Source organism: Bombina bombina, chromosome 4, assembly GCF_027579735.1.
Source record: "Bombina bombina isolate aBomBom1 chromosome 4, aBomBom1.pri, whole genome shotgun sequence".
NCBI classification, from domain to species: Eukaryota; Metazoa; Chordata; class Amphibia; order Anura; family Bombinatoridae; genus Bombina; species Bombina bombina.
This window is the reverse complement of record NC_069502.1, coordinates 46,228,548-46,248,671: the sequence shown is the minus strand read 5'-3', so window position 1 is coordinate 46,248,671 and position 20,124 is coordinate 46,228,548. Positions and strand designations below refer to the sequence as shown.

The window sequence follows — 20,124 nt, the reverse complement described above, 5'->3', positions numbered from 1 at the left end:
TGAGACAGCCACATTGATATTGGGCAATATCGTCAAACTTCATGGAGTACCCAAGACGATAATATCAGACAGAGGATCACAATTCACTTCACACTTCTGGAAAAGTTTATGCACTTCACTTAACATTGACCACCATTATACAACTTCATACCACCCACAAGCTAATGGTCAGGCTGAAAGACTTAATCAATGGTTAGATGAATACCTCCGTTGCTTCTGTTCTTACCAGCAAAATAATTGGTCTTCTTATCTGTCTACAGCGGAGTTTGCATACAATAATTTAACTAACTCTTCGACTAAACTCACTCCATTTTATGCCAACTATGGTTTCCATCCCAGTTTTGATTCTGTGTCCTCCACTCCCTCTAGTTCACCTATAGTAGACGACTTATGCAATAATATATTGGATAATTTCAGATTCATTAAGGAAAACATAGAAAAGGCACAAAGAACACAAAAATACTACTACGACCTACGACGAAGGAAACCTCCTCCCTACAAAATAGGAGACAGGGTATGGTTGTCAACCAAGAACTTGAGGATCCAAGTCCCATCTAGGAAGTTAACTCAGAAATTCTGTGGTCCTTTCCCTATCCAAAGAATTGTGAATGACAATGCTGTTACCCTTCAATTACCTCCTAATTTAAAAATACACCCGACGTTTCATGTGTCATTGATTAAACCTTATCTTCAAACTAGGAATACTACACCAGTATTACCTCCGGTTATGGACATTCAAGATCCTGATGTTTATGAGGTCCAGACTCTTGTAGATTCCAGATACTGCAGGGGTGTTTTACAATACTTAGTCCGGTGGAAAAACTGTTCTGTGGAAGAGGACAGTTGGGAACCATCATCTAACCTCAACGCTCCTCGGTTGGTGGCTCAGTTTCATCGGAGATTTCCCGATCGTCCGCGACCACAAGCTGTGGGACAGCTTGCCTGAAGAGGGGGTCCTGTCAGGATATTGTTATGCAGTATGCTCCTTTAAGGATTTTGACCAATCAAACGCATACGCCCCTTACAAAACACCTGCACACTTCTCATTCAGTGCTTAGTATTTTGTCTGACTCCTTTGTAGTTACTTCTAACTAAGCTCCTATACTCCGTGATTTATCCCTATCTACTGTGACTAAGAACAACTTTCTACCAGCTTCTACAGTGTACCGTTCAGTTCCTCTCTGGATATTTAATTCCTGCCGCCATCCTATCACATCTTACCTGCTCAATACTGGATCGTCTCTCTGTGTCTGTGGCTGACCCAGTTCAACTAACTTCTTCCACAACTTTCCAAAACCTGCTACTGGATAATCCTACCAAAGTTTGTGAGTTGTGACTTGTACTGAAATTGAAGGTAATTTCTTCTCACCATCTCTCCTCCGCATAGCTAATCTGCTTCACGGCATTCCGCCGTCTTTCCTCTCTGACGTCAGACGCCACTGTAGCAAGGCGCAACTTTCACTACAACCGATCTGCGGTTGCAACTCGCTATACCAACAGGAGGACTCGTACTTACCGGACACTAGGTAACCTTTAATCTTCTTATGGTATATCTGATTGAAGAAATTCTTACAGAGTCTCAATTATTATAATTCTGAATTAACCTTATTCTGTGAACCTTCCTTAAGAATACGCTCCATTTGTACTGTCAGTTTCCGGACGTACTTTTGCTCACTCACTTCAGCATTTCTCTCCATAAGAGATTTGCTTAATTGCCTTGCTGGATACTTTAACTATAAAAACACCTCTCTAAATAAGTTATTACTTCCAAATAGTTTTAACAAAGGAAAGGTGTAACAAAACATATTACAGGATACTTCTGTTATATCCTAAAATATATCAAAATATAAACATTTAAACTGACTGGATATATATTGCGTTACAAGCAGCCCCATCCGCTGGTAGCGTAGCTCGCAAGTTATCCTCCATCTCTCTCAAGGTATTCTCTTGTACCTCCATTTCTTTCTGCAGACACTCCACTGTAAGTGTTATCAAATCAAAAGAACACTTATTGAGGATACGTTCAAACTTTTCACAATACTCTTTGTTGGTTAACATCAAAGTTGGGTGAGCCGTCATCCTCAATCCCCTGGGTATTCTTTTCACCCTATGATACTCAGCTAGGGTTGTGGAGTGTAGCTCATAGGCCAGATTTTTCTTAGATAGATTAGTAAATTCTTTACCAGAAATCTCTGCTGGGGTAGTTTTTAAAAAGTCTCTTGAGCCCCTTACCAGAGTCGTGATCCTGGCTGCTTCCATTTCACTGTAGCCAAATACATTGGTCTCTTGATCAGGAATATCTCCTTCCATGGCAATAAGGTGCAAAGGACAAGGCAAGTAATAAACAGCAAACAGTCAAAAGTCCAGCACCCTTAAAAGCCAACTGCTCGCTGCAGGGTTTCTGCAAACCAGTGCCGGAACTACTTTCTTCACACTATTGTGGCTCACTAAGGACACTGTACTCCAGGAAACACTGAAGCAACAAACGGACATCACACAGCTGAGGGTGGAATTCCAGAGTGTGTAGGGGAGAGGAGCTCGGCGGCTTTCTTCCCATCACACACAGAGGGTTCCCAGAGCCGTTTCATGCTGGCGGTATAACCGCTACACTGGATTACAAAAACATTTGGAGCTCCTGAACAAATTAAGGTACTGTTTCTCCACGGCTATAACCTGTGCAGGATTGCCGTTTTACACCAATCCTAAAACTTTGAAATTGAATTGAGCATCATTGTTGCAGCTCATTGTTATTTTGCTTAAATAACCAGGATTCGTTTTCTCTCATTAGTACTGCTTTTTTGCTTCCTTAACCCTGTCTGCAGCAGAGGCTAAGTATTTTGAAGTGTCTTTAGAGGTCTTCTCTCTACATAGATAGGTCATTTACAGAGAATTACTCATTTTATATAAACAAGTTTTTATGCATTTATTTATGTACATTTAGTATTGCCTTTTTATATTTATCTCATTGTATGAATTATTTCGCTTACAACTCTTTTAATACATTTAGTAAAGTCTAATTAAATTATATTTTACCATTCATTTCAATTTGCTGTTGTTGTTTTTTTTCTTCTTGATCATTTACCTATCATTTGTTAAAAGATTTTTTTTCTTGATCATTTATCTATCATTTGTTAAAAGATTTTTTTCATATGTATTAGGACATAATCAACTCATTTATTTTTTTTGACCTGCCCTTTAAGGCGCCCACAGTACTTGTTTTTTCACTTCAATATTCCTTTTGCTAGTTTGTAGGGAACTAGTATCCTTCTGTGGTGCTGGTCCTTGCTGTTGGATTTATAGCGCAAGAAGTTTAATCTCTTTTCCAATAAAAGAGAGTATGCAAACAAGGTTGCGCCTGGATTCCAAACAACATTGGTTGCTCACTCTCTTTCATTGTTTGTTGTAACGCAGCAGCTCCCATTACTCAAGTACTTTATAGAAACTAAACCTTTACACTTACATCTTCAATATTAAAACAACTAATATTAAAAACAAATACAATGTTATGTTGTAATCAAGGTTTTATTTTCATTTAAATATTTCCTGTTACATACATTTCTGTGATCTATTAGTTAAATGGACAGTATACACCAATTTTCATATAACTGCATGTAATAGACACTGCTATAAAGAATATGCACAGATACTGATATCAAAATCCAGTATAAAACCTTATAAAAACTTACTTAGAAGCTCCCAGTTTAGCACTGCTGATGAGGTTAGGCTGGGACACTCACTGAAAGGGACTGGGAAAACAAGAAGAGCAGACCCATCCCCCAGCATATGAAAAGACCAATTACATAAACAGGAGTCTGTAGACTTGATTCTACATCTGATACTTTGGGGCTTGGTGAGGACTCCAAGCACAATCTTATTAAAAATATAAGCAAAACTATAAAATGTTACAAAAGCACCCCCAGATGGGCTATATAATTAGATTGTCTACAAAACATTTATGTAAAGAAAAATCTAGTGTACAATGTCCCTTTAATTAACAGTATACAAAGTGAGTTGACACTATTTTAGATTCCTCAGTCATGTACCCCTTGTTGCCTGTCTCCATATTGTTGATCATCACAAACAGGGTTCCTTTTTGGAAAAATGTTTTATTGTCCATTTCTAAAACTGTACTTATTGATGTCTGTTACTTTAAACATTGATAACATCAATAAAAAACAACAACAAACAAAAAAAAGAGAACAACTAATACATCAACAAACTATTCTCTGTCTGATGGTCTGATGTGAGGGCTGATATGGGCATATATCTCATGTAGGCAATAGGGTCTGATGTCTGATCATTCATAGCCCACCTACCTTTTTCTACAGATCACCCAATGCTTGTTAAAAATATATGACCTAACAAAATAAAACATTTTATTTTAAATTACAATATCCCTTTATATTAATGTTTTATCTGCTGCTTTGAATTTGCAATTTTTCAATATCTCATGTTATTAAAGGGACACTGAACCCAAATTATTTCTTTCGTGATTCAGAGAGAGCATGCAATTTTAAGCAACTTTCTAATTTACTCCTATTATCAATGTTTCTTTGTTCTCTTGCTATCTTTATATAAAAAAAGAAGGCATCTATGCTTTTTTTCTTGATTCAGGACTCTGGACAGCAGTTTTTGATTGGTGGATGAATTTATCCACCAATCAGCAAGGACAACCTAGGTTGTTCACCAAAAATGGGCTGGCATCTAAACTTACATTCTTGCATTTCAAATAAAGATACCAAGAGAATAAAGAACATTTGATAATAGGAGTAAATTAGATAGTTGCTTAAAATGTCATGCTCTATCTGAATCACAAAAGAAAAAATTGGGTTCAGTGTCCCTTTAAAATAAGCTACCATAAAAGGGAACCAGATTGTAATTACAAGTCATTTCTGATGTGTTGCTATAGAATACGATCAGTCAAGTCTTATTGTTTTTAAAACAAATCAACATCCTTTTTATTGTAATTAGTTTTCAATAGTAAAACTACACCCACAATTTGCCTAATTTGGAAGAGACAATCTGGGCTTTAGTCCACAGACAACAAGACTAGCTATGGTCATAAATTTAGTATAAACTGCATTGTTTGGCAGTTGTTATCTGAAAAAGCCTATTAGGGACATATATGTAGCAGAGTGAGCCCACATGAAAGGGGACACAATAAACAATGAAGATATTAATGTACAAAAAGAGAGAAATACATACGTAAGTAAGCGTATCTCAACAAGACAGGGACTACAGCACCCTTTTGAGTAATTTAATAATTATAAACATAAGGATCAAAAATAAAATAAGTTAAACAATGAAAATATATTGCAGAGTTGTTTCATTGCACAGAACTAAACATTATATATAACAATCTCAAGGTGTTTGCTGTCCCTTTAAGTGACAGAATCTGACACTGTATTCCATTGTTGTGTCTAAGTGAAACAGAAGAATGAATATTTGAATGTTAGATTTTACTGCTTGAAGCTTCAGAACTGGAATGTGACATTAGTTTGCACTCAGATAACTCAAATCTATGTTCTGCTGAATTTGAAGAATAATATAACATTTAAAAAACAAAAACATTTAATGTTAAAATATTGGCATTACAATTCATATTAACTTAGAATGTATTTGTACCACATTTTGTAAATTTGAGTAGGATATCCAGAAGAATAAAATTAATTAAAAGATTAATTAATTAAAAAATTAAACATATAGTTATATCCAGCAGAGCAGTGATGCATTACTGGGAGCTAGCTGAACACATCTGGTGAGCCAACGACAAGAGGCATGTGTATGAACCACCAAGCACCAGATAGCTCCCAGTAATGCAACCTACCTAGATATGCTTTTTCACAAATAAATACTAAGAGAAACTAAACTGAAAAAAATTGACTTTCAGTTCTTTTTAATAGCAATTTTTTCCCTGTGTTATTTTGTTTTTTACTAAATTTATGATCTTAGTTTTTTTGAGACATTTTGTTTTGGATAAGCATGAGAGTAAGGAAGTGTGTCCTCCGGCCAATCCTGCCATTAGTAACCAGCCCTCCATATAAATAATAATAAAAGGTTTTGGATACTCCTGGCTTAGAATAAAAGTATTTGTGAAAAATTCTGATTTTTTTATTTAATTTTTGGAAAAAGTTTGTCCATCACTGACCATGGTGATATAAGAACAAATTAGGGGAGTCGCATGCATTTCAAAAACTATGCAAAGGGCAACTCAAAGCAAAAACAAAATAACTTTGGGTTCCACTAATATGAAGATATATTTTTATATTCCCCATGAGCTAAACCCCAGCACTACACAAACATGCGTCGTGCACAGGTATAGGAGTTTGTTTAATAGAAAGCTGATATTTTCTGGCATTTATTTAGAACGTATGATACATTACCATAGACTTTGTATGACAATATAAAGAACCGTACCTAACAAAATGCATTGTGATATGGGTGTACAGATTTAAACTATTTTGTGAAATTGATGAGAGGTGGAACAGTGCATAATCTGTTTCCAAGATAATTCCGTGTCCTATAAATATAATTATTGTACATCCAAAAACTCTTTTCTAATATTTAAAATCTGCTTGTATATGAATATGTTTTAAAATCTGGTTATGGCAAATCCTTTTCAGTATGTAACGTCCAGCATTAAGCGGTCCACAGCTGTCCCGGATTCAGCTTCCCAGGCACATAAGTTGAGTGAAGAGGATCAATTGATTTTGTGATACTTCCGCTGCTATCTGTGACAGTTGCTGGAGTGTAGATTATTTGCTCTAGGAAATATTTTGGTCTCTGCAGAAAATAACAGGTTATAAATATTGGAACTGCAGCTCTGGATAAGTTTGTCACATATTGAAATATATTACTAGATTCTGAAAAGTGGCCTATATCCTATATTCACAAAGGAAATACTGTTTATTATTAAATATATATATATATATTACTGTTCATGTAAAAACATATCTATACCTATCTATCTATCTATCTATCTATCTATCTATCTATCTATCTATCTATCTATCTATCTATCTATCTATCTATCTATCGGTATATAGAACATTGGAACGTGAAATATACATTTTATGTTGGGTATGGTGCTCTTGCATATACGTGGTCGGGTCAGTACACAAGTAGGGGTGTTTTTTTTTGCAGTTTTCACGCTTCATTGAAGTCTATCGGAGAAGAAGTTAGTGCGTTTGCAATATTTTTTTGCTCGCGCCTGGTTTCCCCTTGCACGCTATCTTTTTACGTTCGACTTGTAATACGAGCGCAACCTCACGCGCGCAAAAAGCCTCCCTCTAGCGAAGTTAACATGCAAGCAGTAGCAAGTAGGGTTTTTTTTCTAAGAAATTTCAGATTGCTTTTATTGCCCTGTCCACTGTATCATGATCCATATACTTATACATTATAAGGTCTTGCACATGCTCAGCTGGTCCGTCAGAAAGTGTGCATATAAAAAGATTGTGCGCAAATTAATAATAGAATTGTTGTTTTTTTAATTACATGCTCTATCTGAATTATGAAAGTTTATTTTTTACTTTCCTGTACCTTTAAACACTGTGCTTGTTCCACACTCCCTAGTGTGTCAAATTCTGTAACCTAGGTTTTCTGCAAAATGCTGCAAATCACATTACTGGTTTAGTCCATTTGCAGCATTTTTAAAATCCTAGGTTAGAAAAGAAGCTTTTTGTCTCTCTTAAGGGAGGGTGCGGCAAGCACATGTTTTACACAAAAACAATGTTTAAGACCCTTTCTTATTTACACAGTGGTTTACACAGAGTGGTTGATTCATATAGATAAGGAATACAAGAATATACATACGGCTAGCCTAAGAACATGGGTTGTTCTTGCTGATTGGTGGATAAATTCACCCACCAATAATCAAGCTCTGTCCAGGAGTCTGAACCAAAAACAATAGCTTAGATGCCTTCTTTTTCAAACAAAGATAGCAAGAGAACGAAGAAAAATTGATAATAGGAGTAAATTAGAAAGTTGCTTAAAATTGCATGCTCTATCTGAATCACGAAATAAAAATTTTGCGTTCAGTTTCCCTTTAATAATGAATTATATGCAGGCTCAACAAGTCTTCTAGTTCCGATCTGCCATCACCATTTGTGTTTCTATTGTTCTGTTATTTTAACATTTACTTTCTTAGCATATTATTTGCCTCTTTGAGAAAAATATCAGCACTAGAGGTCTTCTGTGAGTCAGATGTTATGACAGTATTGTCCCACAGTGTCTTCAAAATGAAACATCTAGGGAAAAAAATAACTTTAACAAACAATACAATGGACAAATAAACTTGTTCTGTGCACATTTTCTGTGTTAACCCCTTATACATCGCTGGTCTTTTAATGAGGCTTGTGCTTTTGATAGCGCTGCCGCTGAACTAAACAGGAGGCCTGCAGGAGGAAGGGATCAGCACTATTACGGGCATAAAAACCTTAAAGACCAGGGACATACAGGGTACGTCATGGTCATTAAGAGGTTAACACTATTATCTACAACAGTGTTTTTCAATTTCAGTCCTCAGGGCACACTAACAGGACACATTTCATGATATAGGAACTAGAGCAATAAACAGCTGATGAGTTACCATGGTTACTAACCTGCTCACCAATCAGCTGATTATTTCACCTGTGCTCATCTTCAGACATCAATAAAATCTTGCTTGTAAGTGTGCCCTATGAAATGCAGTTGTCTGAGATACAAAATCATCAAGTGGTTTATTGGGGAACTGTCAGCACTGCAGCTCATTTGATTCCTAATGATCTGCAGCAAGAATAATGAGTTCTAATTCCAGTGTTCATGCCCTGATACATGGCCGCATGCCATACTTACCGTGACATTGGCTGATCAGTAGGTGCTCGTTGTTGTTGCCTTCAAAATAAATAAAATACAATTTAGTTATTGTCTATATAATACAGAATAATACTGTATCTGTGTTGGCAGGTAAATGGTTAATAGCTTCCCCTCATACACAAACAATCTGCACTTGTTATGTAATTCATTCTGTCAGTCTGTGACATTTTACTAATTAGTGAGGTTTCTAATTATCACTCATGAATGCCTCATTTCCCAGTAATTATTGCCTTTGTGGCCAGAATGGGAGTTGTACTTGTTTCTGTGGGGCTTTGTATTATCTCAAGGCTTTTTCCCATCTAGAAGGGGAGATTATCATACACTGCTTTTTTTGTATTGGCACAAAAATCATAAAAACACTGAGGTTCTAGGTGGGTATTATTGGAAGTTCTAACAGCTCCTCCAGTCGTTATGCTGGGTTCCCATCCTTCTAAGCTGCCAGCAGCGATACAATTGCCAGACAAACCACATCTTTACTTCCCAGTGATCTACAGAACTGATTGGCTGATGCCTAATATATGCATCTGCTGTTGAGATTCTGAATGGAGTTAAATAATTTCACATATGATTGTAAACACCAGAGCTACGAACCACCCCTATACTTTATGAGTTAGTACCTCCCACCCCTCTTCCCTCCCTATTAATGTTTAACAGATTGAAACTGGGAATCAACTAAAACCTGCACATAAATACCAGATAATATTCTAGACTTCCATAACACATTCTGACATCAGAGCACCGGTCATAGTGCCACAGTTTAGGACCCCCTGATTTTCCTAGTGAAATGAGGGTCCACCTAAACTCTCATGAAATAAGAAGAGGTAACTGGTCTGCTATAGAAAATAGCTACTGTGAGCTAATCTCTTGTTTTCAATCTTAAAGCAGCGATGTCAATGTGTGCATGCGTTGTTAAGACTGTTGGTAGCTAATTCCATCAAGATTGTTGATTGGTCATGTGCGCATGCTTAGAATTATTTCATTGCTTTCCAAAGCTTCTTTTGAAACATCTGTGGAATGCAGTTACATAATTGTGAGCATCAGCACGTCTAGGTAGATAATCTTAACAAGGTAGCTATTTTCGACAGAACACCGGCACCATTTCCATAAAATTCAAAAGCTTGATCGTCACATTCAAATTAAAAACAAAAAGGTTGCATCTTACATCTTTTGGCTTGTGCCTTAAATTTTTTTCTTTCGTGATTCAGATACAGCAGCAATTTTAAGCAACTTTCTAATTTACTCCTATTATCAAATTTTCTTCATTCTCTTGGTATCTTTATTTGAAAAGCAAGAATGCAAGTTTAGATGCCGGACCATTTTTGGTGAACAACCTGGGTTGTTCTTGCTGATTGGTGGATAAATTCACCCACCAATAAACAAATGCTTTCCAGGGTTCTGAAACAAAAAATGGCTGGCTCCTTAGCTTAGATGCCTTCTTTTTTAAATTGCAATAGAACAAAATAAAATTGATAATAGGAGTACATTAGAAAGTTCCTTTAAATTGCATTCTCTATCTGAATCAGGGAAGAAAACATTTGGGCTCAGTGTCCCAATCATAGACGTAACCCTTTATTGAAATCATACAACATTCAAAACATTGTTGACACCATGGGAAAATTCATCACATGTGACATGTTTAGTTTAAGCTTAAGGTGGAAGATCTACCTTAATACTCTAATGAGTGCTAAGATACAATTTATGATAATACTTATTAGATACTTATTAATGTCTACGACCCCCATTTAAATATACCTAAAGGAATCAGAATGAAAGGTCATTTAATCTCCTCATATTTTCAACATAAAGTAACCATATTAATACTATTAAAGGGACAGTCAACACCAGAATGTTTGTTGTTTTAAAAAGATAGATAATCCCTTTATTACCCATTCCCCAGTTTTGCATAACCAACACAGTTATATTAATACACATTTTACCTCTGTAATTACCTTGTATCTAAGCCTCTGCAAATTGCCCCGTTTTTTCAGGTCTTTTGACACACTTGCATTTTAGCCAATCAGTGCTGACTCCTAGGTAACTTCACATGCGTGAGCTCAATGTTATCTATATGACACACATAAACTTTTGCCCTCAAGTGGTGAAAAACTGTCAAAATACATTCAGATTAGAGGAGGCCTTCAAGGCCTAAGAAATTAGCAAATGAGCCTACCTAGGTTTAGCTTTCAACAAAGAATACCAAGAGAACAAAGCAAAATCGGTGATAAAAGTAAATTGGAAAGTTGTTTAAAACTACATGCCCTATCTGAATCATGAACGTTTTTTGTGGACTTGACTGTCCCTTTAAATGCAAATTGGTTATAAGGTGGACAAAATTATAATAATAAAATATCCATACCTTTCTCCATCCTAAACCACATACTGGTTAGTCATTAGAAAACATCCTTTTACATTGGTGGTTATAAATAAATGGATTGTTCCCAAAAATCAATCAAATCATTAGCAGAATAAAACCTTTAGGTTTTCGAGTGTCTAACAAGAAGATCCAATAGGTTTCTCTTTTGAACAGCAACTTGTCCATATCTCCTCCTCGTTTTGGTGATCTCATTTCCTTAATCACCGTCCATTTGAAGGAGGTAGTGACATTTTGGTGCTCAATGATAAAATGTTAAGCTAAATCTGAATATTTATCAGATGTTCTCTGATGCGTTCCCTTACATCACGTGAGGTGCAACCCACATACTGTTTGTGACATTGTGTACACCAAATAAGATGAACAACGTCCATAGACCTACAATGAACACATTACTGTACTTGATATTTTAATACTGTCACATAGGACTCAAAAGTGTCATCTCTATTAAAGGGCCATGATACCCAAATGTTGAATCACTTGAAAGTGATGCAGCATAGCTGTAAAAAGCTGACTAGAAAATACCACCTGAACATCTCTATGTAAAAAAGAAAGATATTTTACCTCAAATGTCCTAAGTATTCACACCCCATTGTAAAGGACTTTAAGCAGCAAATCAGTATGCCTGTCCCGGGACTTGCAAGGGAGCGTGTCTCGTGCACACTCATGTTATTTCCCTATTAAGTTTAAGGAACTTTACTATGAAATCTCATGAGATCACAGTAAAGCAGTTCATGACCTCAGCACTGCTGATGCTGATTGGCTGCTGTTCATTTCTTCTATATATATATATTTTTTTTAACCTGCACCTGGACAGTAACTGAAAGATAACTTTTTACAGAACACTTTGGATCTAATAAGTTATTATTTAGATACTCCAAAAAGTCATCCAACAGATCTTTACTTCCGGCTTAGACAAATAACAAGTTATTTATAAAATGATAAACTGATAAAGAAGCCTGATGAAACAGACAGCAGTCTGAGAAACGCGTTGCCTGTTCTTTTAATATCTAGTGTCATGAGACACTGACGGCTAGATTTGGAGTTTTGTCGGTAACGACCCGAAAAAACTAACGCCGGCTTTTTTCTGGCCGCACCATAAAAATAGCTCTGGTATTGAGAGTCCATATAATGTCAGCGTTAGGCTCCAAAAAAGGAGCGTAGAGCATTTTTAACGCAGCTTCAACTCTCGATACCAGAGTTGCTTACGCAAGCGGCCAGCCTCAAAAACGTGCTCGTGCACGATTCCCCCATAGGAAACAATGGGGCTGTTTGAGCTGAAAAAAAACACCTGCAAAAAAGCCGCGTTCCGCTCCTAACGCAGCCCCATTGTTTGCTATGGGGAAACACTTCTACGTCTGCACCTAACACCCTAACATGTACCCCGAGTCTAAACACCCCTAGCATTACACTTATTAACCCCTATTCTGCCACCCCCGCTATCGCTAACACCTGCATATTATTTTTAACCCCTAATCTGCCGCTCCGTAAACCGCCGCTACTTACATTATCCCTATGTACCCCTAATCTGCTGCCCTAACATCGCCGACCCCTATATTATATTTATTAACCCCTAATCTGCCCCCCACAATGTCGCCTCCACCTACCTACACTTATTAACCCCTAATCTGCCGACCAGACCTGAGCGCTACTATAATAAAGTTATTAACCCCTAATCCGCCTCACTAACCCTATAATAAATAGTATTAACCCCTAATCTGCCCTCCCTAACATCGCCGACACCTAACTTCAATTATTAACCCCTAATCTGCCGCCCGGAGCTCACCGCTATTCTAATAAATGTATTAACCCCTAAAGCTAAGTCTATCCCTAACACTAACACCCCCCTAAGTTAAATATAATTTAAATCTAACGAAATTAATTATCTCTTATTAAATAAATTATTCCTATTTAAAGCTAAATACTTACCTGTAAAATAAATCCTAATATAGCTACAATATAAATTATAATTATATTATAGCTATTTTAGGTTTAATATTTATTTTACAGGTAACTTTGTATTTATTTTAACCAGGTACAATAGCTATTAAATAGTTAAGAACTATTTAATAGCTAAAATAGTTAAAATAATTACAAATTTACCTGTAAAAGAAATCCTAACCTAAGTTAAAATTAAACCTAACACTATACTATCAATAAATTAATTAAATAAACTACCTACAATTAACCTAACACTACACTATCAATAAATTAATTAAATACAATTGCTACAAATAAATACAATTAAATAAACTTGCTAAAGTACAAAAAATAAAAAAGAACTAAGTTACAAAAAATAAAAAAATATTTACAAACATAAGAAAAATATTACAACAATTTTAAACTAATTACACCTACTCTAAGCCCCCTAATAAAATAACAAAGCCCCCCAAAATAAAAAAATGCCCTACCCTATTCTAAATAACTAAAGTTCAAAGCTCTTTTACCTTACCAGCCCTGAACAGGGCCCTTTGCGGGGCATGCCCCAAGAAGTTCAGCTCTTTTGCCTGTAAAAGAAAAAATACAATACCCAAGCCCCCCAACATTACAACCCACCACCCACATACCCCTAATCTAACCCAAACCCCCCTTAAATAAACCTAACACTAAGCCCCTGAAGATCTTCCTACCTTATCTTCACCATACCAGGTTCACCGATCCGTCCTGAAGAGCTCCTCCGATGTCCTGATCGAAGCCCAAGCAGGGGGCTGAAGAGGTCCATGATCCGGCTGAAGTCTTCATCCAAGCGGGAGCTGAAGAGGTCCATGATCCGGATGAAGTCTTCTATCAACGGCATCTTCAATCTTCTTTCTTCCGGATCCATCTTGCAGACCTCCGACGTGGAACATCCTGCTGGGCCGACGGACTAAAGACGAATGACGGTTCCTTTAAGGGACGTCATCCAAGATGGCGTCCCTCGAATTTCGATTGGCTGATAGGATTCTATCAGCCAATCGGAATTAAGGTAGGAATATTCTGATTGGCTGATGGAATCAGCCAATCAGATTCAAGTTCAATCCGATTGGCTGATTCAATCAGCCAATCAGATTGAGCTCGCAATCTATTGGCTGTTCCGATCAGCCAATAGAATGCGAGCTCAATCTGATTGGCTGATTGGATCAGCCAATCGGATTGAACTTGATTCTGATTGGCTGATTCCATCAGCCAATCAGAATATTCCTACCTTAATTCCGATTATCAATCGGAATTCGAGGGACGCCATCTTGGATGATGTCCCTTAAAGGAACCGTCATTCGTCTTTAGTCCGTCGGCCCAGCAGGATGTTCCGCGTCGGAGGTCTGCAAGATGGATCCGGAAGAAAGAAGATTGAAGATGCCGTTGATAGAAGACTTCATCCGGATCATGGACCTCTTCAGCTCCCGCTTGGATGAAGACTTCAGCCGGATCATGGACCTCTTCAGCCCCCCGCTTGGGCTTGGATCAGGACATCGGAGGAGCTCTTCAGGACGGATCGGTGAACCTGGTATGGTGAGGATAAGGTAGGAAGATCTTCAGGGGCTTAGTGTTAGGTTTATTTAAGGGGGGTTTGGGTTAGATTAGGGGTATGTGGGTGGTGGGTTGTAATGTTGGGGGGCTTGGGTATTGTATTTTTTCTTTTACAGGCAAAAGAGCTGAACTTCTTGGGGCATGCCCCGCAAAGGGCCCTGTTCAGGGCTGGTAAGGTAAAAGAGCTTTGAACTTTAGTTATTTAGAATAGGGTAGGGCATTTTTTTATTTTGGGGGGCTTTGTTATTTTATTAGGGGGCTTAGAGTAGGTGTAATTAGTTTAAAATTGTTGTAATATTTTTCTTATGTTTGTAAATATTTTTTTATTTTTTGTAACTTAGTTCTTTTTTATTTTTTGTACTTTAGCAAGTTTATTTAATTGTATTTATTTGTAGCAATTGTATTTAATTAATTTATTGATAGTGTAGTGTTAGGTTAATTGTAGGTAATTGTAGGTAGTTTATTTAATTAATTAATTTATTGATAGTCTAGTGTTAGGTTTATTTGTAACTTAGGTTAGGATTTCTTTTACAGGTAAATTTGTAATTATTTTAACTATTTTAGCTATTAAATAGTTCTTAAAGGGACAGTTCACCCAAAAACTTTCTCCCCTTTAAATTATTCCCAATGATCCTTTTTACCTGCTAGAGTGTATTAAATTGGTTGCAAGTAGCTCCTTTACTCCTGTTTCAGCATTTGAAATAGCTGATTTAGCATTTGGTTTCCCAACCTATACTGAAAGTTTTGATACTGGCGTATACGCTATTGACAAGCCTAAGTATACACAGTCAGCAGAAGAGATTACACCCTCAGTGGGGGGCATGATAGTTAAGTAACAAAATGATAATTTTCCATTGTTCTCTCTATGTATTGAGCTTTGGTGTTCCAGACCAATATAAGATAAGGAAGCAAGTCTGTGTACATAAAAGTGATAACATAATGAGATCTGATATTACCTGAAGCTCAACCCATTGTAATAGGCTGTGGTTTCAAAGCACAAAACCAGCTACTTCAGATACACAAATAAACCCGAAAATGCAATTTCTCAAATATTTTATACTCTGCAGTTGGTATAACAAGTAATTTAAAATACATTTATGGAAAAACAATTTTACAGTGTACTGTCCCTTTAACTATTTAATAGCTATTTTACCTGGTTAAAATAAATACAAAGTTACCTGTAAAATAAATATTAATCCTAAAATAGCTATAATATAATTATAATTTATATTGTAGCTATATTAGGATTTATTTTACAGGTAAGTATTTAGCTTTAAATAGGAATAATTTATTTAATAAGAGATAATTAATTTCGTTAGATTTAAATTATATTTAACTTAGGGGGGTGTTAGTGTTAGGGTTAGACTTAGCTTTAGGGGTTAATACATTTATTAGAATAGCGGTGAGCTCCGGTCGGCAGATTAGGGGTTAATAATTGAAGTTAGGTGTCGGCGATGTTAAGGAGGGCAGATTAGGGGTTAATACTATTTATTATAGGGTTAGTGAGGCGGATTAGGGGTTAATAACTTTATTACAGTAGCGCTCAGGTCCGCTCGGCAGATTAGGGGTTAATAAGTGTAGGCAGGTGGAGGCGACGTTGAGGGGGGCAGATTAGGGGTTAATAAATATAATATAGGGGTCGGCGGTGTTAGGGGCAGCAGATTAGAGGTACATAAGGATAACGTAGGTGGCGGCGCTTTGCGGTCGGCAGATTAGGGGTTAATAAGTGTAGGTAGGTGGAGGCGACGTTGTGGGGGGCAGGTTAGGGGTTAATAAATATAATACAGGGGTCGGCGGTGTTAGGGGCAGCAGATTAGGGATACATAAGGATAACGTAGGTGGCGGTCGGCAGATTAGGGGTTAAAAAAAATTATTTGAGTGTCGGCGATGTGGGGGGACCTCGGTTTAGGGGTACATAGGTAGTTTATGGGTGTTAGTGTACTTTAGAGTACAGTAGTTAAGAGCTTTATAAACCGGCGTTAGCCCAGAAAGCTCTTAACTACTGACTTTTTTCCTGATGTCTAACGCTCACTTCAGAAACGACTCTAAATACCGGAGTTAGAAAGATCCCATTGAAAAGATAGGATACGCAATTGACGTAAGGGGATCTGCGGTATGGAAAAGTCGCGGCTGAAAAGTGAGCGTTAGACCCTATTTTGAGTGACTCCAAATACCGGCGGTAGCCTAAAACCAGCGTTAGGAGCCTCTAACGCTGGTTTTCACGGCTACCGCCAAACTCTAAATCTAGGCCTTAGATTTTTATTTTATTAATAAAATTTGGTTTTATGTAAACCTCTTTGTGAGAGTCTGAGCTCTGTCAGTCCGGCAAGACGTTGGAGAAACCAGTTTCCTTGCAGTGTCAGTGAGCTGGGACACTGTGAGATCCCAGTCTGTTTGATTTAGCACAATTGGGTGCTGCTCCACTTGTGAGTACCTTTTTGATAACCTAACAAATCTCTTTCACCAACTGTATTACACCAGGAGGCGCCTTTGTCTTTTTGTGATTTTTTCACAGAGAAAACTTGCTTATTGATAAACTTGTAATACACCTTAATGTGAGGCCCACGTGTTTTTTTTATCTCCATAGATGTGGCTAGCTACCTACCAACCCCTAACCAGGTTGTCGTCTTAGGAGGGTCAAACTTGCCGCCCATGACCCTTCCACATCTCTGGATATAATATTTATCTTCAAACATCTACACTCTGACCCTACCCACCAGCAACTGCCAAACCCTGCCCATGGAATGACTGTGTCCCTTGCATCTTCGTTGTGGCTCCTCCCCTAGTTAAACCCACAATTTACAGAAAATGGCATCTTCCTAACCGTAGAGTTATCACCCCAACTCTAACCTATAAAGTGACACATAACGTGCAATGCTATCTTCCTAACCCTAGAGTTATCACCCCAACTCTAACCTATAAAGTAACACATAACGTGCAATGCTATCTTCCTAACCCTAGAGTTATCACCCAAATTCTAACCCATAAAGTCACACATAACGTGCAATGCTATCTTACTAACCCTAGAGTTATCACCCCAACTCTAACCTATAAAGTAACACATAACGTGCAATGCTATCTTCCTAACCCTAGAGTTATCACCCAAACTCTAACCCATAAAGTCACACATAACGTGCAATGCTATCTTACTAACCCTAGAGTTATCACCCCAACTCTAACCTATAAAGTGACACATAATGTGCAATTCTATCTTCCTAACCCTAGAGTTATCACCCCAACTCTAACCTATAAAGTAACACATAACGTGCAATGCTATCTTACTAACCCTAGAGTTATCACCCCAACTCTAACCTATAAAGTGACACATAACGTGCAATGCTATCTTACTAACCCTAGAGTTATCACCCCAACTCTAACCTATAAAGTAGCACATAACGTGCAATGCTATCTTACTAACCCTAGAGTTATCACCCCAACTCTAACCTATAAAGTGACACATAACGTGCAATGCTATCTTACTAACCCTAGAGTTATCACCCCAACTCTAACCTATAAAGTGACACATAACGTGCAATGCTATCTTACTAACCCTAGAGTTATCACCCCAACTCTAACCTATAAAGTAACACATAACGTGCAATGCTATCTTACTAACCCTAGAGTTATCACCCCAACTCTAACCTATAAAGTGACACATAACGTGCAATGCTATCTTACTAACCCTAGAGTTATCACCCCAACTCTAACCTATAAAGTGACACATAACGTGCAATGCTATCTTACTAACCCTAGAGTTATCACCCCAACTCTAACCTATAAAGTAACACATAACGTGCAATGCTATCTTACTAACCCTAGAGTTATCACCCCAACTCTAACCTATAAAGTAACACATAACGTGCAATGCTATCTTACTAACCCTAGAGTTATCACCCCAACTCTAACCTATAAAGTGACACATAACGTGCAATGCTATCTTACTAACCCTAGAGTTATCACCCCAACTCTAACCTATAAAGTAACACATAACGTGCAATGCTATCTTACTAACCCTAGAGTTATCACCCCAACTCTAACCTATAAAGTAACACATAACGTGCAATGCTATCTTACTAACCCTAGAGTTATCACCCCAACTCTAACCTATAAAGTGACACATAACGTGCAATGCTGGTGATAGACTTTATTACTATGGTCATTGTGCAAGTAATTTGCATCATTGGTACTGTTGAAGCGTGCACACAGAATTGATCTTCATTAAATGTACAATAAAGTAAAAAATAAACATTCATGATTCAGATAAAGCATTCAATTATAAACATGTGTCCAATGTACTTGTATTATCTCATTTGCTTTGTTCTCTTGGTATCATTTGTTAGAGTAAACCTAGGTAGGTCAATAGAAGCTTAGGAGTGAGTATGTGTCTTTATCAGTCTACGGCAGAAGTGTATAACATTACTATACATTCGCTACTGAGCTAACCTACCATTACTCTTCATTAAAGGATCTTAAGAGAACAAAATTGATAATAGAAGTGAATGGGAAAATTGTTTACAATTTTGACTTTACTATCCCTTTAACAAAGAGATTAAAGGGACACAAACCCTAAAAATGATTTCATGATTGAGATAGAAAATGCGATTTTAAACAATGCATGTATTATTTAATTTGCTTGTTCTCTTGATATCCTTGTTGGAAAGGATAACTAGGTGGGCTCAGGAGCAGCAATGCATTACTAGGAGCTAGCTGCTGATTAGTAGCTTCACATATATGCCTTTTGGCATTGGCTCGCCTGATGTGTTTAGCTAGCTCCCAGTAGTGCATTGCTGCTCCTTCAACAAAGGAAACCAAAAGAATGAAGCCAATTTGATAAAAAAAAGTAAATTGGAAAGTTGTTTAAACTAATATGTTTTATCTGAATCATGAAAACATTTGTATTTCGTCTCCCTTTAATATTCTTGTGCTGAATCAGTTTCTACTTATTTTGTTTATCAGAATCCCCTGTTTATTTCCCATTTACTTTTCTCTTGGGTTGAACAAATGACAAATAAACAAGGGGCACCCATTATTGTTATCTATATAATATTTTATCTCCAGAGGTGTGGCACAGCAATGGGAGCAAAATTTGCTCCCTCGTACGCCAACCTGTATATGGGTTGGTGGGAGCTGTGCCACATCTATGGGGATAGAAACAGACAAAGGGGCAAAATAGTTTATTATCGTCGATATATAGACGATCTGCTCTTTGTCTGGGATGGGAGTGTGGAGGAAGCAGAGAAATTTGCAGAGTATTTGAATGTTAACAATGCTGGTTTACAGTTCACCCATGAGTTTGGATCTACTAGCATCAATTTCTTGGATGTTACCCTTCATGGTGTGAAATCAGAACATGTAAAAGTTGAGCTTTACAGAAAACCAATAACCAGAAATAC

At 37.2% G+C, this 20,124-nt stretch overlaps 1 protein-coding gene across 1 annotated transcript in view; it reads right to left on the bottom strand.

Annotated features, from left to right (window-relative positions):
- Positions 1 to 4,533: 4,533 nt before the first annotated feature.
- Positions 4,534 to 20,124, bottom strand: part of ADGRF3 (adhesion G protein-coupled receptor F3) — a 104,086-nt gene continuing 88,495 nt past the window's right edge. Inside the window, exons 9-10 of the mRNA XM_053711001.1 lie at positions 8,833 to 8,871; positions 4,534 to 6,783 (exon numbers count right to left, since the gene is read on the bottom strand). Coding sequence (XP_053566976.1) covers positions 8,848 to 8,871 — 24 coding nt within the window. The 3' untranslated portion in view covers positions 4,534 to 6,783; positions 8,833 to 8,847. The remainder of the gene's footprint in view (positions 6,784 to 8,832; positions 8,872 to 20,124) is intronic.